This window comes from Podarcis melisellensis (genome assembly GCF_964234715.1).
Source record: "Podarcis melisellensis genome assembly, chromosome: 1".
In the NCBI taxonomy this organism is placed as follows: domain Eukaryota; kingdom Metazoa; phylum Chordata; class Lepidosauria; order Squamata; family Lacertidae; genus Podarcis; species Podarcis melisellensis.
This window is the reverse complement of record NC_138528.1, coordinates 4,482,339-4,507,910: the sequence shown is the minus strand read 5'-3', so window position 1 is coordinate 4,507,910 and position 25,572 is coordinate 4,482,339. Positions and strand designations below refer to the sequence as shown.

At 47.8% G+C, this 25,572-nt stretch overlaps 2 protein-coding genes across 2 annotated transcripts; both read left to right on the top strand.

Annotated features, from left to right (window-relative positions):
- Positions 1–512: 512 nt before the first annotated feature.
- GNG2 (G protein subunit gamma 2) lies at positions 513–9,070 on the top strand. The gene is made up of 2 exons (XM_081916405.1): positions 513–678; positions 8,526–9,070. Exons 1-2 carry the CDS (start codon positions 592–594, stop codon positions 8,652–8,654), a joined length of 216 nt encoding a protein of 71 aa, XP_081772531.1. The 5' UTR covers positions 513–591; the 3' UTR covers positions 8,655–9,070.
- Positions 9,071–13,690: 4,620 nt separating this feature from the next.
- Positions 13,691–25,453, top strand: RTRAF (RNA transcription, translation and transport factor). Its single transcript, XM_081915495.1, has 8 exons — positions 13,691–13,856; positions 15,768–15,895; positions 17,078–17,177; positions 18,501–18,587; positions 19,072–19,160; positions 21,307–21,375; positions 22,914–22,962; positions 25,103–25,453. The coding sequence occupies exons 1-8, from the start codon at positions 13,796–13,798 to the stop codon at positions 25,255–25,257; spliced, it is 738 nt and encodes a 245-aa protein (XP_081771621.1). The 5' UTR covers positions 13,691–13,795; the 3' UTR covers positions 25,258–25,453.
- Positions 25,454–25,572: the final 119 nt, after the last annotated feature.

Here is a 25,572-nt window from a genome sequence, read left to right as displayed (position 1 = left end):
CTCCCATCAGATGTTAAGGAAATAAACAACTCTCTGACTTTAGAAGACATCTGAAGGCAGCCCTGTTTAGAGAAGTTTTTAATGTTTGGTGTTTTATCGTGTTTTTAATATTCTGTTGGGAGCCGCCCAGAGTGGCTGGGGAAACCCAGTCAGGTGGGCAGACTATAAATAACAATATTGATTTATTGATTGATTGATTGATTGATTGATTGATTGTATCAGCCTAATGTCCTAATAGGTGAGCTTGGATGCATTTTCTCAAAACTCATGTATACTTTTTATACATCTGAGTTTACAAGAATCCTCCTCTGCAAGCTAAGTGTTTTCCCAAGGTGAGTTTCTCTTCTCCACCAGCTAGGATACTTTAAAAATAAAAATAGTGGACAAGTTTCATGCAGCCCATGGAACCAAACTGTAGTAATTGCATCATTATTAATCACCATCCCCTCGATCAGATTCCTCATCCCCCGAGGATGGCTTTGCAAGCCTAGCAGTTTATTAGCTCCCTGATGGACCACCTTGATTTATTCTCTCGTTTTTTGCAGCGCACCGGGAGGGGCAAGCACCCGCAGGCCCACGAGGAAAGTTCAGATGGCCAGCAACAACACCACCAGCATAGCGCAAGCCAGGAAACTGGTGGAGCAGCTCAAAATGGAGGCGAACATTGACAGAATAAAGGTAAGTTCTCGGCTCAGACAGGTGGCTTAGGGCAGACATGGGCAGCCTTCGACCCTCCAGATGTTTTGGCCTACAATTCCCATGATCCCTAGTGAAATATACTCGGAGTCGTGAGTGGGTTTCAATCTCTTTATTCAGCTCATAGTGGTGAGGAGGAATGGAAGTTCCCCCACAATATCTGCTTTATATACATTATTTACACAATGGGCTGCACGTGATTGGCTAATTCCGGAATTCTCCTGTAGGCCAATCAGGTTGTGGATTCACTTCCACCTGGAGCTGGATTGGGTGGCTCCTGCGGACCAATCACATTGCTGCATTGTTCTAGGACCAATCAGACTGCTGCATTCTGGATCCCATTGCTCTAGGACCAATCAGGCTGCTGCATTTTGGATCCTATTGTTCTAGGACCAATCAGACTGCTGCATTCTGGATCCCATTGCTCTAGGACCAATCAGACTGCTGCATTTTGGATCCTATTGTTCTAGGACCAATCAGGCTGCTGCATTCTGGATCCCATTGCTCTAGGACCAATCAGACTGCTGCATTTTGGATCCTATTGTTCTAGGACCAATCAGACTGCTGCATTCTGAATCCTATTGTTCTAGGACCAATCAGACTGCTGCATTTTGGATCCTATTGTTCTAGGACCAATCAGACTGCTGCATTTTGGATCCTATTGTTCTAGGACCAATCAGACTGCTGCATTCTGAATCCTATTGTTCTAGGACCAATCAGACTGCTGCATTCTGAATCCTATTGTTCTAGGACCAATCAGACTGCTGCATTCTGAATCCTATTGTTCTAGGACCAATCAGACTGCTGCATTCTGGATCCTATTGTTCTAGGACCAATCAGACTGCTGCATTTTGGATCCTATTGTTCTAGGACCAATCAGACTGCTGCATTTTGGATCCTATTGTTCTAGGACCAATCAGACTGCTGCATTCTGGATCCTATTGTTCTAGGACCAATCAGACTGCTGCATTCTGAATCCTATTGTTCTAGGACCAATCAGACTGCTGCATTCTGAATCCTATTGGTCTAGGACCAATCAGGCTGCTGCATTTTGGATCCTATTCAACTCAGTACATAACACCTAGCTAACACGACCAGTGGTCAGGGATGATGGGAATTGTAGTCCAAAACATCTGGAGGGCCGAAGGTTGGGTGTGCCTGGCTTGGGGGAAGAGGATGTTGTTGTTTTTTTCAAAAAGGGATAATAAGAATAACGGAGCAGCTTTGGCGCTGAGGAAATTCTTGGGACTAAAACTCCCATAAGCCCCAGCCAACATGGCGATGGTGGGAGCTGGAGTCCGTGGAATTGGACGATTCAGGACAGCACGTTGTTAAATGGTGGAACTCGCTGCCACAGGAGGCGGGGATGGCCGCCATCTTGGATGGCTTTAAAAGACAACTAGCAAAATTCATGGAGGAGAGTGCGATCAAGTGGTTCTGCTCTGCTGTAGCTGTTTCTGAATGCCTGTTGCTGGAAACTGCAGAAAATGAGAACGGTCTCGTGTTCAAATCCTGCTTGAGGGTTCCTCATTGGGGCATGTGTTCGGCCACTGTGAGAACAGGAGGCTGGGCTTGATGGGCCTGATCCACCAAGCTCTTCTTATGTTCTTAAGTAAACTGGCTAGAATTTGCAGCGTTGAAGCGACTCCACCCCCACCATCCAGGGAGAAATCTGGGGTGTTGGCATGGGGGACAATCAGGAGTGGATTTCTTTTGTGGCAAGACCATGAGCTCCCTTCAGCTCTGGTAAAAACGTAAAGGCAAAGGGACCCCTGACCATTAGGTCCAGTCGTGACCGACTCTGGGGTTGCGGCGCTCGTCTCGCTTTATTGGCTAAGGGAGCTGGCGTACAGCTTCCAGGTCATGTGGCCAGCATGACTAAGCCGCTTCTGGCGAACCAGAGCAGCGCATGGAAACGCCGTTTACCTTCCAGCCACAGTGGTACCTATTTATCTACTTGCACTTTGAGGTGCTTTCAAACTGTTAGGTTGGCAGGAGCAGGGACAGAGCAACGGGAGCTCACCCCGTCGCGGGGATTCAAACCGCCAACCTTCTGATCGGCAAGTCCTAGGCTCTGTGGTTTAACCCACAGCGCCACAAATTCCTGGGCTCCGAAGTCTATTCGTTTCAAGAGTAGATCTTTTGTTCCTGCTTCCAGTTGGCAGATATCATGATTAAAATAACAACACCAGATCCTGTAAGCCTGTCGTCTGCCCACCTGTGTCTTGGTAAATGAAATTTGGCACATGTGTGCCAGCAAATCTTCTTTCTTCTTCTTTGGCAATCCCTCGTAGCCGAGTAAGATTGCCTTCCATAAACACGGTGTCAGAGCTGCCCAAGGTCCCAGCTCACAGAGGACCAACGCCAGTTCTTGTTATATACAAAAGTCTTTATTAAGGTTCAGTTTCGATTCCAAAGCCGCGGCGCGCAGCTCTACGTTTCAACCCTAGACCGCTGAAGCTCCGTCTGAATCTCCTCCCCCCAGACACCAGTTCAAGACCCTAGCCTTGCTCCACCTCCTCCTTTGCTCCTTTCTCCTCTGGGTCCTTCTGCCCACCGGGGTGTTGCCCTTTCTGGACTCTTCTGATGCTGAAGAGTCCCCGGATTCTTCCCCCTGCCTCCGGCGTGCTTTAGGACCTGGCTCCCAGTCTGCGCTCCCGGCTGTCCCGCGCGCCTGTGCATTTGAACTTGGTGCGCGCGCCCAGCCGGCAACCTTCCTCCTGACCGCTACACTGCTCCTTTCACTGCTTCCTCCTTCGGGGGGGCTAACTGGATCTGACTTCCCCTCTATTCCCTCACTCAGCGACAGGGGCGTGGTCAGCCCTGACTCATCTTCTCTTTCCCCTGGAGGGGAAGCCGGCCCTGACACGTGGGACCCTTCCCCCCCGCTACGCTCCGGTGGGGAAGCTGGTCCCGATCTCCAGCTGCTGCGTTGGGAGTCACCGCTGGTCCCTTGCTTCTGTTGCGTCCCCCCCCGGGACCCCCCTTGCTCAGGCTATCGGTGCCCCCTTCTGGGAATCTTCCGAATCACTGGACAGACTCATGGAATCTCTTGCCCCACTGTCATTCTCACCTACACTGCCTTCGGATTGTTCCCCTTCGCTCTCCACTTCCTCCTTCCCCTGTGCCTCTGCTCCTGAACCCCTGACACACGGTTTTAACAGTGAGTCCGTAAGCGACAGCGAATCTACCATTCAGGCAGGCCCTCGATTTATGAATCCTCAAGCCATTTCCATTGCATTGCCACGTTGTGGGAACTTGGTTTGGCTCGAATTAGCATTTCCTAGCTGTATTTCTCTGGTTGTGCTTTTGTCAAATGGGGTAACCTACCCTGCTATCCGTGGACAGAAATTCAGAGAGCCTTTGCGTTAAAATGTGCTAGATGGCTGCGGCTTGCTCCTTTCTCCCTGCGTTACTATGGCAACAGTAAGCATCCTTCATCGTGGCTTGGCATACTTAGAAAGGGGTCTCGACCAGCCTTGTGTTATCAAGGGGTCGGCTGCTATTACACAAAAAAACATACGTTGCAGGTTGGACTTGGGGTTTGGAAATTTCCCAAGGTGTACCTGGTGCAGATGAGGAACACAGGAGAAAATCCATTCCATTTGCCTTTAAAGGCAAACCTACCCAGCTCACTTTCTGAAACCATACGTGAGCCAAAACACGGCCATCCTTTGAGATTCACACTTTCTGAATTTTGCAATGCAGCTCTCCCGCCAACAAATGTGTACCAAAATGCATTATTGTGGGGGGAACTGCAAAATGGCATGTGCTGGACAAAACTGCACAGCAAAATTGGATGCAGCGTGAAAAAGGAGCGCGAAAACGCTGGTAATTTTTCGTGAGGGATTCTTAAAAAGAAACGGCAAACAGATGTGGAAATATGAGGAAGTGAAGATTGGGGAAATGGGTAACAAAGAAGCCAGAATGAAGAGATTTGCCTATCCCTTGTGTGTCTGTCTGTGTCTTCCCCACTGCAGAGAGTGGGGATTTCAACAAAGGCATAGTTTGCACAATGTAGTTTTCTGAGAGATCAGCTCCCTGAATTTTGATTTCTACTCTAGTTCATTTGCAGGGGTAGGCAGGGGAAATGAGGCCGAGGCTAGCACAGCTCTGGGAATTACGAAATTTGGGCAAAAGAGGGAGAGTGGCGAGATTCATCTTGCCACTAGGAAGAGAGAAGGGGTGTTCTTTATATTGGGAGCTGGTCCATTAGGGCAAATGGGGCACAGCCCCACCCACCCAGTAAAGTAGTAGCAAATTCAAAAGGACAGGACCTGAGACCGTTGGATCAATCCATCAACCTCTGTTGATTTAGTAGGATTGGGTCCAGCATCACTTTCGCTGCCGTGTGTGCCAGTATCTGTGCTCAGCAAAGTTACATCTCAACGCAGCCGCTGCCTTGGAAGCGTCTTTGGGGTTGAAGGTACACAATAGGCAATAAACACTCATGGATGCCATAAAGATTCGGTCAAGTGTAGAGGTTTACTTGACAGGCATAAAAGCATATTGGTAGCAAATATATACAGTACTGTAATGATAATAATTAGGGATGCGGGTGGTGCTGTGGGTTAAACCACAGAGCCTAGGACTCCCTGCAATGGGGTGAGCTCCCGTTGCTTGGTCCCTGCTCCTGCCAACCTAGCAGTTTGAAAGCACGTCAAACCTCAAGTAGATAAATAGGTACCACTCCAGCGGGAAGGTAAACAGCGTTTCCGTGCGCTGCTCTGGTTCGCCAGAAGCGGCTTGGTCATGCTGGCTACATGACCCGGAAGCTTTATGCCGGCTCCCTTGGCCAATAAAGCGAGATGAGCACCACAACCCCACAGTCGGCCATGACTGGACCTAATGGTCAGGGGTCCGTTTACCTTTACCTAATAATAATAAAATTATTTATACCCCGCCCATCTGGCTGAGTTTCCCCGGCCACTCTGGGCGGCTTCCAATCGAGTATTAAAACCAATACAGCATTAAATATTAAAAACTTCCCTAAACAGGGCTGCCTTCAGATGTCTTTTAATAATAATAATAATAAATTTATTTATTTATTTATTTATTTATTTATTTATACATACATACATACATACATACATACATACCCCGCCCATCTGGCTGGGTTTCTCCAGCCACTCTGGGCAGCTTCCAACAAAACACTAAAATACAATAGTCTATTAAACATTAAAAGCTTCCCTAAACAGGCCTGACTTCAGGTGTCTTCTAAAAGTTTGGTAGTTATTTTTCTCTTTGACATCTGGTGGGAGGGCATTCCACGGGGCGGGTGCCACAACCAAAAAGGCCCTCTGCCTGGTTCCCTGTAACCTCACTTCTCACCGGGAGGGAACCACCAGAAGGCCCTCGGAGCTGGACCTCAGTGTCCAGGCTGAACGATGGGGGTGGAGATGCTCCTTCAGGTATACTGGGCCATTTAGGGCTTTCAAGGCCAGCACCAACACTTTGAATTGTGCTCAGAAACCAATGCTGGAGCCAATGCTGATCTCTCAGGACCAGTGTTATGTAGTCCTGGCGGCCGCTCCCAGTCACCAGTCTAGATGCCACATTCTGGATTAATTGCAGTTTCCGGGTCACCTTCAAAAGTAGCTTACGAGTCCAACAAGACTCCAAGACTCACTCTCTCTCTGCTTCTCTCACCGCAAAGCTCAAGCAAGAGACTCACAACAAGTTACACATTGCGCAGAACCATTGTTATCAGTACTTCCTGCCACACTGCGCATGTCCAAAGGACAGTTCCCACAGAAAATGTCATTTCATAGACCAAACAAACTCGGCCTTCTGCTGCTTTGTTCATTGTTTGTGGAACAAATGATTCTCACACACAGAGAGCGAATATCCACCAGATACTCACAACCACGGCTTCCTACAGCCACCGCTGTGAGATTACACAATAAGAACATAAAAATAATTTGCTGGATATGCCCAATGTCCCATCTAGTCCAGCACCCTCTTCTCACAGTGACGAACCAGATGCATGTGCGAAATCCACAAGTAGGACCTGAGGACAAGAGTCCTCTTCCCTCCTGAGCCTGAGATTGTGGAATCAGAGAATAGCCCTCTCCTCCATGATCTAGTCTGAGCCTCTTTTAAAGCCATCAAAGTTGATGGCCATCACTGGCTCCTGACAGGAAAAGGTCAAATTTTTGCTTTTGCGGGAGGTCAGCGAGCCTCACCAGCAGGGGTTCAATGGTCTCACTACGTGCTTCTTCATAAAAGGGACATCTAAAGAACAAGTGCTCTGGGCTTCCTATCTCCCCCAATGAACAGGCGCAAAGTCTCTGAGCATATGGGACTTTTTTAAACTGGCTTGAGAGCAGTACATGTGAAAAGGATCTAGGAGTCTTGGTTGACCACAAACTTGACATGAGCCAACAGTGTGATGCGGCAGCTAAAAAAGCCAATGCAATTCTGGGCTGCATCAATAGGAGTACAGCATCTAGATCAAGGGAAGTAATAGTGCCACTGTATTCTGCTCTGGTCAGACCTCACCTGGAGTAGTGTGTCCAGTTCTGGGCACCAGAGTTCAAGAAGGACACTGACAAACTGGAACGTGTCCAGAGGAGGGCAACCAAAATGGTCAAAGGCCTGGAAACGATGCCTTATGAGGAATGGCTAAGGGAGCTGGGCATGTTTAGCCTGGAGAAGAGGAGGTTAAGGGGTGATATGATAGCCATGTTCAAATATATAAAAGGATGTCACATAGAGGGAGAAAGGTTGTTTTCTGCTGCTCCAGAGAAGCGGACACGGAGCAATGGATCCAAACTACAAGAAAGAAGATTCCACCTAAACATTAGGAAGAACTTCCTGACAGTAAGAGCTGTTTGACAGTGGAATTTGCTGCGAAGGAGTGTGGTGGAGTCTCCTTCTTTGGAGGTCTTTAAGCAGAGGCTTGACAACCATATGTCAGGAGTGCTCTGATGGTGTTTCCTGCTTGGCAGGGGGTTGGACTCGATGGCCCTTGTGGTCTCTTCCAACTCTATGATTCTAAAGGCTCCTTCCAGGACCGGCGATGGCAGAGCTGAGCTTCTGGCAAGTGTAAAAGCCCTTCTTGCATTTTTGGATACGAGAAAGAAGAGATATGCTCCCGGTGCGGCTCTCTCTCTCTTGATTTCTCCAATTTTATAGTCGGGGCACCTTGAGCAGTCCTGTTGTCTCTCGGTGTCTATGATTCTTTGCTACAGGAGGGTAGATTTCTGTTGCAGTTGGAGGAAAACTCGCATTGACTTTGTGCAAGTTGAGAGTCCATTAATATCTAGAGACCCTTGTACCTACGGGACCACCTCTCCCGGTCTGCCCCACGGAGAGCCTCAAGGTCCATAAATAGCAACACCCTAGTGGTCCCAGGCCCTAAGGAAGTCAGATTAGCCTCAACCAGAGCCAGGGCCTTTTCAACACTGGCCCCGGCCTGGTGGAACGCTCTGCCTCATGAGACCAGGGCCCTGCAGGATATGATTTCTGTTCCGCAGGGCCTTTGGCTTGGAGCCAATTTGATCCCCCCCTTTCTTTTTTCTTTTCTTTTCTCCTCCTGTGACGAGGCTACATTTTAATGTTTTTAATGTTTCAATAATGTTGTATTTTAATTTTGTTTTTAAGTTGTATTCATTCAACTTGTTTTTATTATTGCTTGTTAGCCGCCCTGAGCCCGGCCTTGGCTGGGGAGGGCAGGGTATAAATAAAAAATATTATTATTATTATTATTATTATTATTATTATTATTATTATTATTGGGTTTCAGGTCTCCATCTTCTGCCTCCATGGGCTTCCTTGCCCAAGTAGCTGCTCTTTGAGAACTTGACCTCCTCTCTCTTTCCTCCCAGGTGTCGAAAGCCGCCGCAGACCTGATGGCGTACTGCGAAGCCCACGCGAAGGAAGACCCTCTATTGACTCCCGTCCCTGCTTCAGAAAACCCCTTTAGGGAGAAGAAGTTTTTCTGCGCCATTCTGTAAACCTCACAGGAGCCTGTGACCCCAATTTGGGCTGCCCTGGACACTGATGTAGAGATTTTTTCAGCAACGTGGACGAGTCCACCCAATTTAAAACATAAAATCAAAATGGCCTGGAAGTTTACAGAGGAGTGCATGATCAAAAAAAACAAACGGCTGCCTTCTTGGGAGAATGGAATGGTGATGTTGCTCTACGTTACGAGGCTAAAGATCTTGACATCTGCAGAGTTGTCTGGAAAGGGAGGGGGGAATGTGTAAAAGAGTAAAATTGATGTCCACTTACGCTCTTGCCAGACAAAAACCCTTTTGTCTTTTTCTTTCCAAAAAAAAGAGGGTTTTGCAGAGCGTGGTTGAAAAGGGTTGTGTATCTGTGCGTGTATGTACATAATACCCTTATTCCTTTTTTGTGTCCCTCCCCCCCCCCGAAAAAAAAATGTCACTCAGTTATTTATGTTGAATCGTAAAATTATCGCAGCAGGTTAGATTTATTCTGATGTTCCTTAGCATTTGGGTCTTGTGTGTATGTAGCATTTTTAGAGTAGCGCCACGCGAGGGGGACCGGGGACCAGAATTGCAGTTGCTGTTCAGTCTGGGCCGATTTTGTTCTTTTCCAAGGATTTAACTAAGGATGTGCCATAGCTTCGGAAGGGCCTGGGAGGCCGCAGTGTACATTCCCGACGTAGTTACTACCACTGTTTTTCTAACACTTATATTTGGTAGCTTTTTTTGTTTGTTTGTTCTGCAAGTAAAAACTGTGTGTTGTGATTGATGGGGCATTTTGACTCGTCCTTTTCCTCTCCTTGTATCACAGACTTTTGTGTTGTTCCTATGGTGCTGTTACAGTGAGCATCATCAGACTGCAAATAGTTCTATAGGCAGTGGTCACCATCTCAAAATAATAATAATAATAATTTATTATTTATACCCCGCCCATCTGTCTGGGCTTCCCCAGCCACTCTGGGCGGCTTCCAAAAAAATATTAAAATACTGTGATACATCAAACATTAAAAGCTTCCCTAAACAGGGCTGCCTTCAGATGTCTTCTAAAAGTCTGGTAGTTGTTGTTCTCTTTAACATCTGGTGGGAGTGCGTTCCACAGGGAGGGTGCCACCACCGAGAAGGCCCTCTGCCTGGTTCCCTGTAACTTATGTCGGGGATGCTTTGCTGGGCTAAAGGAGCGGTTCCCAAATTTTTGGGGGCTGCTGCTCCCTTGGTTCTCTATACAGATATCCCACGGCCCTATAGAAAGCATTCAGAATAGTGGCTTGCACGACCCACCAAGGATGATAATAGCACAATAACATTCGAAACACATTTGCACATTCAGAATCCACCTAAAACTATTAATTAGCTCAAAAACAGGGGTGAGCTTGATCCAGAGATATTAGTTTTTCAAAGTCTGGTAGTCATTTCATAGAACCGTAGAGTTGGAAAGGACCCTCAGGGTCATCTAGTCCAGCCCCCGGCAAAGCAGGAATCTCAGCTAAAGCATCCATGACAGATGGCCGTCCAACATCTGCATAAAAACCTCCAAGGAAGGAGAGTCCACCACCTCCTGAGGGGGAGTGTTTTACTTTTGTGTAGCTGTTGCTGTCAGAAAGCTCTTCCTGAAGTTTAGCCGGGATCTCCCTTCTCGTGACTTGAAGCCATGTGTTCGAGTCCTCCCCTCCAGAGCAGGAGAAAACATCTTCCATGTGACAGCCCTTGAGATACTTGAAGATGGCTATCCTATTTCCCCTCAGCCTCCTCTTTTCCAGGCTAAGCATACCCAGCTCCTTCAACCGTTCCTCATCAGGCTTGGTTTCCAGACCCTTGATCATCTTGGTCGCCCTCTTCTGCATACCTTCCAGCTTGTCAACATCCTTCTTAAATTGTGGTGCCCAGAATTGGACGCAGTATTCCAAGTGTTGTCTGACCAAGGCAGAAGAGAGTGGGACTATTACTTCCTATGATCTGGACACTAGAATTCTGTTGATGCAGCCTAGAATAGCATTAGCTTTTTTTGCTGCTGCATCACACTGTCGACTCATGTCAAGTTTGTGGTCCACCACGACCCCTAGATCCTTTTCACATGTACTCCTAGTAAGCCAGGTGTCCCCCATCCTATATTTGTACATCTGGTTCTTCCTGCCTAAGTGCAGAACCTGACATTTGCCCCTCCTGAAATTCATTTTGTTAGTTGGCGCCTGGTTCTCCAATCTGTTGAAGGCCATTCTGATTCCCGGTTCTGTTTTCTGTGACATACCCATCTCATTTGCCCCTCTGCCACCCCCTTGCCTCTTAGCAGGCCCACTAGACAATCCCACCAGGCCCAGAGGGGTGGAACTGTCCACTCTTGAACCACTGGGCAGGTGGAAGAGAGTGACTTGTTTCCCCCCAGGTTTGAACGGCATGATAGACAAAGTACAAAGCGGGAGGGGGCTCGAGGTTCCCTGGATGAAACGGACATTGGAAGAGAGACAATCAGAAGCATCTGTAGCTGCTGCTGGCTCTGATGGAGGTACAGTGAGTGAGAAGAGGCAACATGCGCTTTCTCATCCTGCTGGCAATCGGGGGAACCCACAAGAGCTGGTGATGGCGTCCAACTTGGATGGCTGTAAAGGATTAGGTTCATGGAAGACATGGGGCAACCTTCTCTTCCTGGGAAGAGGGTGGGGGAGAGAGAGACCTGGGTGAGGCAAAGGAGAACAACCACCTCTGCCATCCTGGCCTGACGGGAGATGTAGCCCAAAACATCTGGGGGACACCAGGCTGGTGAAGGCTGATCTAAATGTTTCCTGGTAGCAAATAATAATTAAGAGCTGGACCATCAAGAAGGCTGATCGCTGAAGAATTGATGCTTTTGAATTATGGTGCTGGAGGAGACTCTGGAGAGTCCCATGGACTGCAAGAAGATCCAACCTCTCCATTCTGAAGGAAATCAGCCCTGAGTGCTCACTGGAAGGACAGATCCTGAAGCTGAGGCTCCAAGACTTTGGCCACCTCATGAGAAGAGAAGACTCCCTGGAAAAGACCCTGATGTTGGGGAAGATGGAGGGCACAAGGAGAAGGGGACGACAGAGGACGAGATGGTTGGACTGTGTCCTCGAAGCTACCAGCATGAGTTTGACCAAACTGCGGGAGGCAGTGGAAGACAGGAGTGCCTGGCGTGCTCTGGTCCAGGGGGTCACGAAGAGTCGGACTCGACTAAATGACTAAACAACAACAATAATAATTACAGTGGTACCTCTGGTTGCGAACGGTATCCGTCCCGGAGGCCTGTTCACAACCTGAAAAGAACGCAACCCGCAACTGCAGGTTGTGATTTGTCGCTTCTGCGCATGACATCATTTTGTGCGTCTGCACATGCGCAAGCGGCGAAACCCGGAAGTAACTCTTTCCGATACTTCTGGGTCGCCACGGGACGCAACCTGAAAAGCGCAACCTGAAGCAAACGTAACATGAGGTATGACTGGATTATTATTATTTATTTATTTATATCCCACCCATCTGGCTGGGTTTCTTTGACATCTGATGGGAGGATGTTCCACAGGGCAGGTGCCACCACTGAGAAGGCCCTCTGCCTGGCACCCTGTAACCTCACTTCTTGCAGGGAGGGAACCGCCAGAAGGCCCTCGGTGCTGGACCTCAGTGTCCTGGCCAAACAATGTGGGTGGAAATGCTCCTTCAGGTATCCTGGGTCGACTCTCTGCTCCTTCGAAAGATGGTCCTTGTGTGCTCCATATCCATCTTGCCGTGCCGTTATCAGCAAGCATCTGTTATAATAATTTGTGGGAGCTTTGCCACAGAGAGCTGCGAGCTGATTCCTTCTGCAAAAAGCCCTCTGCTGGATAGTTTGGGCAAAAGCCCACTGACCTGATAACCACAGCAGCTCCACGGAAGGAAGTAGGTAGTGGCACAGAAGAGACGCCTAGTTTTTGTCTTGGGTATACGGGCTACGGAGACCCAGGTTCAAATCTCTGGAGCCGTTTGGTGTGAAAACAGCACGGTGAGGATTCTCTGACCTGAAATCACGTTTATGAGCAGCGAGCTGGTGTTCAAAACATTTCCGCAAAGCTTTATTTAGACTAGTATTTGTATCCTACTCTTCAGTCAAAAAGGCTCCCAGAGTGGCTTGCTTACATCTCTGCTCAGAAGTAATCCCACTTAGTTCAATGATGCAGAAATCCTAGTTGTGGACATACAGCTGCAGTCTAAGACAGCTCTGGCTTCTAAATGATGAAGTGTGTTATCTGAAAGTTATGAGTGACACCCTTTGGACTGGCTTCCAGGGTGGCTCCTATAAAAATCCAACAACAAAATATAATCCAAACAAAACTACTAATTTTTTAATGTTCTTTTGTAACATAAAAACAAGCTTTAACTTCACCTGTCCAATAATTCACTTTAGAAAATGGATCAGATTTTTAAAAATCGATTTAAATCTTCATTGGCTTGAACTGTGGAGTATCCTCTTTTGAAAAATAGGGAAAACCTTTGACTCCATCCCACTAGCCAGATGCTGTTAGCAGGATTTCTTGAAACACATGCAAACAAAAGAAAAATCCAACGTTGCATTCCTGTGCACTTAAAAATCTAGGCAGCAGGCGGATATTCAACAGGGGAAGCTTTCCTCCTTCCTGTTGCCCTCCGTCTGCTTAAAAAGCCTTTAAATAAAACCATTTTGTTTAGTGCAATCACTGTTGCCGCCAAACCCATGATTGTCCCCACTGATTTTTATGGTTGGCAAAATAAAAAGTTTGAACTGGCCCCGGAGTCCAGCCCTCCGCCTCCCTCTACACGTTATAAGTCTATGGCGCCTTCCTGCTCAGCATCCCTTTCCTTCTTCACAAGCCTACTCCACCTCTCGCTTCTATTCGCCAGGGCGGTTGTCAGTCAACGTCTTCGGCGCCTCCTTCCCGATCGCTTCCCCTCCTCTCTTTAAGTCGCGCCCATTCTCACCTACGGCTCGCCCCGCCCACTCGGCTCGGCACGAGCACCGATTGGCCACCGCGGGTTTATAACCCCCTCGCAGCCCCGCCCACTCCACCCTCTGCTGCGCAGGCGCGCTCAGCCTCTCGCCGTCTTCTTCGCAGCGACTGAGGCGCTTCTCGCTGAGGCGGCGGCAACCGAGCCGGGCAGAGGCTCTCCCGAGGCGCGGCGCCATGTTCCGGCGGAAGCTGTCAGCGCTTGACTACCACAACCCGGCCGGGTTCAACTGCCGAGGTGAGGCGGCTAGGCCCAAACTCTCGTCGGCGCCTTTCCTCTCCGTCGTGGCCGGCGGCTTGCCCCGCAGCGCGCATGCGTGCCCACGTGGTCCCCTTAGCGCCGCCCCGTGGCTGTCTTGGCCACGCCCCTTGGCGCCTTTGGTCTTGTTCCTCTCCTCCCCCGCCCCCATCCCAGCTCGGTTCACACGTTACTTTGACTCGCGTGTGCTGTGCTCAATTCATGCACATTTATTATTATTATTATTATTATTATTATTATTATTATTATTATACCCCGCCCATCTGGCTGGGTTTCCCCAGCCACTCTGGGTGCCTTCCAACAAAACACTAAAATACAATAACCTATTAAACATTAAAAGCTTCCCTAAACAGGGCTGCCTTCAGATGTCTTCTAAAAGTCTGGTAGTTGTTCTTCTCTTTGACATCTGGTGGGAGGGTGTACCACAGGGCGGGTGCCACCACCAAGAAGGCCCTCTGCCTGGTTCCCTGTAACTTGGCTTCTCGCAGGGAGGGAACCGCCAGAAGGCCCTTGGAGCTGGACCTCAGTGTCCGGGCAGGACGATGGGGGTGGAGACGCTCTTTCAGATATACTGGACCGAAGCCGTTTAAGGGCTTGAAAGGTCAGCACCAACACTTTGAATTGTGCTTGGAAACGTACTGGGAGCCAACGTAGGTCTTTCAAGACCGGTGTTATATGGTCTCGGCGGCTGCTCCCAGCCACCAGTCTAGCTGCCGCATTCTGGATTACAGTAGTTGTAGTTTCCGGGTCACCTTCAAAGGTAGCCCCACATAGAGCGCATTGCAGTAGTCCAAGCGAGAGATAACCAGAGCATGCACCACTCTGGCGACACAGTCCGCGGGCAGGTAGGGTCTCAGCCTACATACCAGATGGAGCTGATAAACAGCTGCCCTGGACAATTATTATTATTATTATTATTATTATTATTATGTACTTAATTTATTATTAATGTTGCAATACATATATGAAATCTTTACATATTGATACATATACATTATATTCGTAAATTCACATTTTCACATTTCATTATGCACCATCATTTATCCATTTCTTATTTCTTGCTCTATGTCTTCCCGCCACCTGTGCGTGACCTCCTTGTTATTATTTTGTAACTTCATTATTGTGATTGTGATTTTGTATCTTAATAATGACACATTCCAATCTTATATATCTGCTTAGCTTAACTTAACTTCCCTGCGTGGTGCGCTCAGTGGTGGGTCGAGGGAAGTGCTCTGATACAGATTATTATTATTATTATTATTATTATTATTATTATTATTATTATTGCTATTGGATGGTGCATGCTATAATTATAGTATTGGAATGTGGGTTTTTTGTATGTTGTTATATTTGCTATTGTTTTGTTAGGTTATGAAATTGTTGCTGTGTTATTTTGCTATGATATGAAATTGTTTTTGTAGTGTTTGTTTGAAATGCATCCCTGTTTCTTTGTTGTAAGCCAATTTGAACATGATTTTTGGGTGGAAAAGCAGGATACAAATAAAATGAATGAATTAATGAAATGAAATACATTTTCTTTTAATGTGTTGAATGGTCTTCTGGTACATCCTCTGTTAGTCTGCTTTGTTTTCCTTATGCAGTTCACCCTTCAGCCCAGAGCTTTCCAAACTGTGTGTCGCAACCCGTTAAGTGTGTCAGCTGCTGTGTGTAGGGGTGTCACGCAAACACTCCCTGCTTTCCTGGAAAGGGGTTAGTTTAACCTCCGGTTTGCTAATAAAACTAAATTACAAAATGATGCTTGTCTGAAAAGTGTGTCACCGACATGAAAAGTTTGGAATGCTCTGTAGTGGCATAAATCCTTTGGTGGATTCAATGATTTGGGATAGACTTTGACATCATCAATGTGACTTTATTAATCTGTTATCGCAGATGAAACTGAATTTCGAAACTTTATTGTTTGGCTTGAAGACCAGAAAATCAGACACTACAAAATTGAAGACAGAGGGAATCTGAGAAACATCCACAATGCTGCAGAATGGACAAAGTCCTTTGAAAAGGTACTTTAGTTGATGCTAACAGTTATTATTTCCGGTCTGGAAGTGCTTTTCAGTGTGATCTGTCAGTGACAGCTCCTGCCCCAAGACCCTTTGCTGTGAACAATGTCACATGACCATGTTTGTGCTTCTGCATTCCTTTGCTTTGCAGAGGCAAAATGCCCAATTCACCATTTCTTTGAGAACATAAGCAGAGCTGTGCTGGATCAGGCAAAAGGGACCATCTAGACCAGCCTTTCTCAACCTGTCGGTTCCCAGATGTTGAACTACAACTCCCATCACCCCTAGCTAGCAAGGCCAGAGCTCAGGGATGATGGGACTTGTAGTCCAACAACATCTGGGGGCCTACAGGTTGAGAACCGCTGATCTAGACCATGGGTAGGCAAACTAAGGCCTGGGGGCCCGATCCGGCCCAATTGCCTTCTAAATCTGGCCCGGGAATGGTCTGGGAATCAGCGTGTTTTTTACATGAGTGGAATGTGTGCTTTTATTTAAAATGCATCTCTGGGTTATTTGTGGGGCATAGGAGTTTGTTCATTCCCCCCCAAATATATAGTCTGGCCCCCCACAAGGTCTGAGGGACAGTGGACCGGCCCCCTGCTGAAAAAGTTTGCTGACCCTTGAAGACCAGCATCACTGTGGCCAGCCGGGTGCCCCAATTGGAAACCCAAATGCAAGACCACCCTTCCCTCTAGCAGTTCCCAGCAGCTGATATTCAGAGGCATTTATTGCCTCTGACAACAGGTGTAGAACATACCCATCACGGCTTGTAGCCATTGAGGAGCTTTTCCTTTGTCTGTGCTAGATTTATATCCCACCTTTCATCCATGATGAAGTTCAAGGTGGCATAGATGAGGTTCCCAAGTGATCTCCCATTCTGGCATTGGCCAGATGTGTTTAGCTGGAGACAAATTATTGCAGGCCCAAGGCAAGGGCGCGGCTTTTGTATGCAGTTTGTGTGTTGAGCCCTTACAAACGGATAAATGTTAGGTTTACCCAGGCAAGGAGGAGTAGCAGCAGCAGCAGCAATTTTCTATTTCTGCCCCCTCCTCAATTCCTTAGTGCTACCCTCCAAGTCAAGATGCCCATTGCCCGGGAAGCTGCTCTCCCAGACAAACCTGCAGTGTTTGCTAATTTCTTACGAATCATCGAAGGTTCTTAGTTCAATCTTCTTGTTTTTCACAGTACCTTAAAGATGTGAATTGTCCCTTCAACATCCAAGAGCGACAAGAAACAATTGACTGGCTTTTGGGACTGGCAGTTAGGCTTGAGTATGGGGACAACGGTATGTTTGACTTTTCACTCTCCCTTGTCTTCAAAGGCAGTATAGATCCCGTTCCTTTGCAGTTTTGTTTTTCAAGCTGAGCCAGAAAGAGGCCAGAAAACACGTGCCAATTAACACTGTAATTTACTCTTAATTTGTGGCTGTAGTTTTTTAAGGTGCATAAAGGGAATACTCCTTTATTTCATTCCAAGGCTAGAGTCTTTAAAAGGGCAACACCTTGCCTCAGAGTGAGTCTCGTTGATCTCAATAAAACGTGCCTTGGGGAGAAATGCCCCGGATTGTGCTGTAACTCTTCTGTTACGGCTTAAGCTTTATTTCTTACTTTCTCAGTTGCCCGAACAGTGTTGAATCTCGTGCCATTGCTGCAAGAGGTGTAGGGTGAAGGGAGCTCACACAAGGCGACATTAAAAGATAAAGGAATCTGAATGCGGAGAGACTATATTGCTTGGAAGTTAGCAGGATTCAGTCGCTAGGCATCAGCGAGGCCACGGAAGCTAGAGGCTCAAGCACACCCAAACTTTTCCAGTTCAGAATAAGTCTGTCGTGTAAGGCTGTAATCTTGAACAAATCAATTTGGAAGCCACCTGAGTTCTGTCATCATCAGTGGGACATTGGCTTGAGAGAAGTGGGCTTGAGAGTCCAGAGATTTTTGACTCACAGTTTTGCCCTTGATTATCCACAAGCCTGAGTTTTCTATCACACTCAATTACTACATGTGACAGACACTCAGGATTGGGAGCCTGGCTCTCTGTCAAATAGCTGCAAGGGGGAAAACATTAACTCTTTCCCTGCCCCCAATAGCTTTTTCTCTGAAACCACCACCCCAGCTATTGCCGTTGGTGTTTTTTTAACCTGGCCAGCCCACAGAATCCAAGGTTTGCAAGGAACAGCAAGCAGAGGTAGAGGAAAGTTTTAAGGGCACATAAATGCCCTTTGCCTGCCTGCCAGTTCTCCACTTTGCCAATTTGCAACTCCCATCGGGTTCTTTGCCAAATGTATAGTTTTGGCCTCGCGTTTCCCTGCGTTTGGGCAGTGCTTCTCAGTTTCCCGCATTGTTCAGAAAATCTGTTGTTTTCTTTCCATGTTCAGCTGCTACTTAAGTGTCATCATTTTTATTAGCAATTGACAGGCTTCTGACGCGAAGGCTGCGGGCATCTTGGACAGCTGCTGCCGTTCTGTGCACAAGCTGTTCTCACGGAGAAGAATAGTTCAGTGCCTGTTTCCTTTGTTGGCCTGGGGCTGCTTCCTTTCATTTTTAGCTCATCCATAGTCCTCTCAAACCCCTTTGTCACTCACGGGCCAGAACGGCTTTTGTTTCAACAGCTGACAAGTATAAGGACTCCACGCCTGAGGGGGCTAAGAACACAGACAATGCATCTAAAAATGCAGAACCCCTCATCAACCTGGATGGTGAGTGAAGAAGCCACCGTATTTCATGCTGTGAAACAGGGGAGGGTCTCCAGGGCCAAATTCCCTTGGGGGTGGTAATCTTTCAGGAGTTGCATGCAGGCAGTGGGTGGGACCGAAGCCAGCGGTGGGAGGGGCCAGGGCCAAAAGTGGGCGGGACTATCCTTTCTCCCCATGCACCTTCCCCTGGCTGCCAGGAAAGGGATAAATCGCTTTTACCAAAAGCACCAGAAGGTAAAAGCCAAAAGGTTTACCAAAGGTTTACCAGAAGGTAAAAGCACCAGAAGATTTCCTCCCCACCAATTCCTTCAATTGCTCCATCCATCTCCACTTTCTTCCGGGCTTCCCCCACCTGCATGAAATTAGAGCCACAGGTTCCCCCCTCTTGCTGTAAAAGGTGGCACCTGGATTAAGCAATTCCAAAGAAAATTTCATGCTGTTACTATTTTCAAGGGGAATCAACTTGTGTGCGTCTGCTTTTCCACAGTAAACAACCCTGACTTTAAGGCTGGTGTGATGGCTTTGGCGAACCTCCTTCAGATCCAGCGTCATGATGACTATTTGGTGATGCTCAAGGTTAGCTCGTTAGCAGCCTGTTCTTTCTTCATAAATACAAACTGCAGTAGATTAAAAGAGGTTTTTTAAATGGTTTGTACAAGCCTGCTGACCACTCTCCTTCCCCCCAAAAAGATGCTAAACGTGTTATTTTTTTATTTTAATTGGTAGCCTAGAATGAGTTTGGGGTGAGAAGTTTTGAAGAGGAAGGAGACTTGTGGGGCACATTGTCCAGCCTCTGTCCTTCACCCTTCGTGAATCACTGATGCTTTCAAAAGTCCTCTCTTTACCTACTCCTGCACACCTTTCAGTGGCAGGATAATTACTTATTCCAATTACCAGCTGCATTTAAAGCTAGGAAACCATTCCTAGTGTTGATCTTCACGCTACCATCCTGTCATTGAAAGGGGTGCTTTAACATATATTTTAAAAAATCTTCCTGCCATAAGAGCAGTTCATCTAAGAGAGAGCTTCAGAAGTTTCCCAAGTAACTGACTCCCGAGTTGTGCATCTCAGGCCAGAGTGTGTTTACTCACAAGTAAGCCCTGCCAGCTTCATTCTGTGGGACTTACCCAGGAGTAAATGTTCTGTGGCTCGGCTCCTGCTTCAGCTAAATCTAGGTGTGCTGTGAGGTGGGTGGCCCTTGCATTGAGGCTCCTGGCCTCTCTAAAGGTAAAGGGACCCCTGACCATTAGGTCCAGTCGTGACCGACTCTAGGGTTGGGTCACTCATCTCGCTTTATTGGCCGAGGGAGCCAGCGTACAGCTCCCAGGTCATGTGGCCAGCATGACTAGTCACTTCTGGTGAACCAGAGCAGCGCACGGAAACACCGTTTACCTTCCCGCCGGAGTGGTACCTATTTATCTACTTGCACTTTGTGCTTTCGAACACAGGTTGGCAGGAGCAGGGACCGAGCATTGGGAGCTCACCCCATCGCGGGGATTCAAACCGCTGACCTTTTGATCGGCAAGTCCTAGGCTCTGTGGTTTAACCCACAGTGCCACATGGGTCCCTGGAGGAACTTTGGTAGCCTTGGAAACAAGCACGGCGGTTGGTTGTGCTATGGCCACAATTTCTCTGTTGATATTTGATGCTGCCTTTTCCCCATGGAAAGAGATAGAAGCAAAACTGAGCTTGTTGACCATGTCAGAAGACTGGGCACAGGCAGAAGTAATTGATGACCAGAGGTTCTCTTTTCTGGCATCGGTTCTTTAAAACCCATCCTTGTTGCAACGGCAGACTTTGAAATGCAGCTAAGGTCCTGAGGTTTGTGTAGGGTGTCCGAGTCAGCACAAAACAAAAGGAATTTGTCAGAATTCCAAGCCCATCTTTAGCCATGTGATAGTTGTGATTTATGCCTGTGGGACCTGCATGGGTGATGTACCCAGCGCCTCCACGGTCACTCAATTATCCATTCACACTTGTGTGGAGGCCTAGCCTGTATGGCCAACCTAAATATTTATATGCAGATAATGTGTGTTTAAATCCTAGAGGTTGCTTTGTTTAGGGGAAAGCAGTTCTGGGGAGTAGTTTAGAGCAGAGAAGAGGCCAAATAGTGGCATTCCTGACATTTTTTCCACACTCTAAATCATCCCTCTGCAAGCTGGTTTTCCCTCTGTAGGTTTTGGGTACATGTGGAAATACAGCAGGTGGGGAAAGGGTGAATGTACATTGCCGCTTGGTCACTCACCGTCACCTCAACCATGAACAAATGCTGTCGTCGGGATTTTTTTAAATGCACGTTTACTGTTTGTGACATCTTGTTTGGCCTGAGAGGCAGCAGCTTAAGGGGCAAGAGCTTTTGTGCCTGAAAAATCTCACCCGTTATTTCCTCACTCCCACCTCTGCCCTCAGGAGCTACTGCAGAATCAGTATCAGCCAAGTGGAGGGAAAGGAAAGGGAATGTATTCAAATACTAGTTGAAACAAAAGTTGGCCACCTCTTAGGAAGGCACAATCTTGGAAGGCACCACTGACTTTTTTTGGTGTAAGTTCTTCACAGTAAGGATCTCCCTCGCCCCTGCCAGTTTAGGCACCATATGCCCTGAACTCATCGCATCATTTGCCACCGTATGTCATGCTGGCTTCTGTAAGGTCTTCCAGATCAACCTGGGCCAGAGGGATCCTCCAGCACTTACATGGGCTTTCGCCTTCTTTTTCCTTCCCAGGCAATTCGCATCTTGGTTCAGGAGCGCTTGAGCCAGGAGGCTGTCGCCAAGGCAAATCAGTCCAAAGAGGTATGTCTAACTCTGTCTCTGTACAGCCGGTGAACCCTTTGCCTCAATTACGGCCAGTTTTCAATGGCTTGAAATCCCTCTGCGTTAATAAAGCTGGCAGGGTCTGAAACCAGCAACAGCCCAGGCGATCCTGCGCAGAAAGGATGCAGAGAGAAGACCGCCTTTCGGAAGTAGCCACATTACATGACTGTTACCTTAAATGAAAAGCACGTCTCTTCAGAGAAGTGCCTTCTACACCTATACATAGTTGGTGTGAATGAGCTAAAAGCACTCAGAAATTCCTGTGGCACAAGCTGCTTTTAGCAGCTCATGGATTTGCATAGGAGTGCCACGGGCACAGCGCCTCTCCAGAGCTGTGGAGCTAAATAAATGCCGTATTTTTCTGTGTATAAGATTAGGTCGTCCCCCCCCCCCCCAAAAATAATGTCAAAAATTAGGGGGCTTCTTATACTCTGGGCCATCTCCCATTTTCTTAAATCTGGGTCCCCCAAAATAGGGGCCGTCTTATACACGGGGACGTCTTGCAGATGGGAAAATACGGTAGTTCTGTAATTGAACACAAGGATTGCTGGAATCAATGCATCCATGAAAATAGTCAGACCAGGGACACAGCAGGCAGCCCACAGCGGAGTGCATCCAGAGAGGGAAGAGTCACGCTGTGTTCTGCTGTTTTAACATCTCTTACTGAGATCAGCTGCTGGCAGAGTATGTGGAGGTCAGCTGATAAAATTCCTAGGCAACTCAGTGGCTGCCGAACAGCTGGCTGCGCTCAGAGACCACATTGCCGATTAATCTCGCTTGACAGGTTCCCTCGTGGCAACTTGCCCTGTGCGAGAATAATGCCAGAGCTCTTCTCTTGTCTCCTGCCTGAGACCACCAGACCCATGATCCTTGGGTGGTAGCCGCGAAGGCTATGAGCCCGATGCAGTAGATTAGCTGGAAATTAGCTGATAAATGGGAACTGGTTTTAATTGGGGGAGATGTTGGGTTTTTTGCTTCTTGCTATGAAATCGCACATGGCACTTGTAAAAAATAGGGTACGTGTGGTGTTTTGACTTGCAAGTCCTCTCTATCTAGCTTCCGTATCTTAAAAGCTGTGGGGAAAATCACAAATCCCTTCTTGTTCTCAGGTCCAGCTTGCAGACTTCCAAAAGGCATCTGTGAGAATAGGCCATTGGACTTGATGGACCTTTGGGTTTGATTCTGTAGACTTGTCTTGTGTTTTTAAAAGACCTGGAATCATCAAACAGCCCCTTTGTGGAATAAATTAATTTAAACTTCTAAGCGGCTTCCTTTCCAAATGCCTTAGCTTCTGAGGCCACAATCCTGCCCACCACATGTTGGGAGACTTGAAATCTTTGGAAGCAGAAGTGAGGAAATGCTGGTCATCAAAGTAGCTAGCAACTGGAGCGTCTTATTTTAGGATTTGCAGGACTTGAGTTGAGTAAATGGAATCAACACCACCAAATCTGATGACTTGGATAAATTCAGTTGTTGAAGAGAAGGCATAACACTTTTCTCCCTCTTCTTTTCCCAAGGGCTTGCCTGTCACCTTGGACAAGCACATTCTTGGCTTTGACACAGGAGGTAAGAGAGTGCGCTTCAATATAGCAACTCTTCTTTGCGGGGGGGGGGGGGCGTGTTCTGTGCACATCCTTTGAAGACCCCATGGTTTGCATGCTGGGCAAGTTTGGATGCATGAGCATCATGTTGTGTGTAAGCTCATCACAAAGCATGTCCCACTTTCTCTTGCCCTGCTGCGAACAGGATTTGTATTTTAATCAGTGTCCTGCTGTTATCAGAACTGTTAGGGCGCATCGAGTCGCCAGCCTCCTCTCCTCCTTACATACTTGGGAGAAAATACTCTCTCCGTTAGAGTAACTTACTAAAACTATTTCAATTAAATTAGTGGAGAGAACGCTTCAATGAGGGCGTAATCCGTAGTCCTGTGGGTTAGGGTTAGCCCTCCTTTGGAGGTACAGAACACCTGCGAAAAGGGTAGTTTATGGGGAAAATAGGAACCCAAGGGAATGGGAGCATATTTCCCGTTTCTTTCCCCCTCATCCTACCCAAGGCAGGGCAGGTTGAAGACCTCTCTAATCAGTGTTGGATTTGTGATGGCATCTCACCCCGATTTAGGGAGCCCAGGAAGAGCTAGTTCCAGAAAGGAGTGTGATGCCCTTCTCTTTTCTGCCAGTGTTGGATCAGTGCCCCTCCCAGCACCTCAAATGCCTGGGAGTAAGGAGACGCCTTACGCAGGTGGCGCTGTGGGTTAAAGCCTCAGCGTCTAGGACTTGCCGATCGAAAGGTCGGCGGTTCGAATCCCTGCGGTGGGGTGCGCTCCCGCTGCTCGGTCCCAGCGCCTGCCAACCTAGCAGTTTGAAAGCACCTCCGGGTGCAAGTAGATAAATAGGGACCGCTTACCAGCGGGAAGGTAAACGGCATTTCCGTGTGCGGCTCTGGCTCGCCAGAGCAGCGATGTCACGCTGGCCACGTGACCCGGAAGTGTCTCCGGACAGCGCTGGCCCCTGGCCTCTTGAGTGAGATGGGCGCACAACCCCAGAGTCTGTCAAGACTGGCCCATACGGGCAGGGGTACCTTTACCTTTAAGGAGATGCCACTATGTTCACCTGCAACTGGTGGAGAAACACTGGCCTAGAGAGGAGTGTTCACAAGCCAGAATTCAGCCACAGAGATTTTACTCGCCTTCTTGGTATGGGATGCTGCACTGGTGCTCTGCCCGTCTTTTGGGAGCTGGGCACCAGGGGATATGGGGCCTTTGCTAGCCAATGAAGACCTGCAGTCCGTCCAGGTGTGCCTTTCCATTTTCGCCCAGCCTCAAGCTGGCAACCCAGCCAGATGGGCAGGGAATAAATATTAAAATTATTATTATTATTATTATTTATTATCATTGTTGCTTTAGTTCACTCTGGTGCTCTGTGGCAGTGCTAGAATTTGTGGACATCCAGCTTAGCATGGAAGGGTACTTCTTAACACAGCACTAATTAAATTATGGAAGAGGTAGAGATGGCCAAAGTTGGAGGACTTTAAAAGAATAAGGCTGTCAATGGTTGGGTTCCCTCTACTGTCAGAGGCACCATTCCTCTGAATAGGGAGGTTTTTAATGTCTTATGTTTTATCACTTTATTATTATTATTATTATTATTATTATTATTATTATTATTATTCTGTTGGGAGGTGCCCAGAGTGGCTGGGAAAAGTAATTGGCTGTGGTCTAAATAATAAATTATGATGATGAATATCAGTGGCTGGGAATAACAGAGGGGAGAGCATTATTGCACTCAGGTCCTGCTTGCGAGCTTCCCATTGGGGCACCTGCTTGGCCACTGTGAGAACAGGATTCGGCCCTCGACTGGCCTTTGGCTAGATCCATAAGCAAAGCTCTTCTTAAAGTCCTTGTCTGTAAGGCTCTCCCATATCGGTCTTTACAGCCACAGCAAGCTCTGTAACCTTCCCGCAGTTTGCCTTCACCCCCAAAGGTGCTGTCCTCCATCGTCTCCTGAGAGAGACGCATGCAAGGGCTGACTTCAGGGTTGCTTCAGCTGCTCTTGGCCCAAGGCATAATCAAGCCCCCTTGTCTTGTGGAAGAAAGGAATAAAGTTTCAGGGCAGCTGACTGAGCTTAAGCACTTAGGGCTCGGCTCCAAAGGTAATGGCGAACTAAAGCTTGATCAGCCCTTTCCTTTTCCTCTTCCCTTCCGCCCCAGATGCCGTTCTGAACGAAGCCGCCCAGATCCTCCGCCTCCTGCATATAGAAGAGCTCCGCGAGCTGCAGACGAAGATCAACGAAGCCATCGTAGCGGTCCAGGCGATTATCGCCGATCCAAAAACTGACCACAGACTGGGCAAGGTGGGGAGATGAGCGAGCAGGCAGGATCCTGGCTCTCCAGCTGCTGCTGGCCTCACCCTTAGGGGAACTCCTCCAAGCTGAACCTCGCATGCAGTTGAGAAAAAAAGGATACGGCTGCCATGTTTGGAAAGAAAACAAGGGCAGCTGCCAGCACATCCGCTCCATATCATTTTTTTCTTTACGTGAATAAAAGCTTGGATTAAACCGATCCCAACCGTCATCCTTTAGTGCAAGGCTGCCAAGGACAACAGGAGCTGCCACAGTCCCTCCACTTTGAGGGAATGTGCTCAGAGAGCATATTGCATGGGATAAGTGGTGCTCCGAACT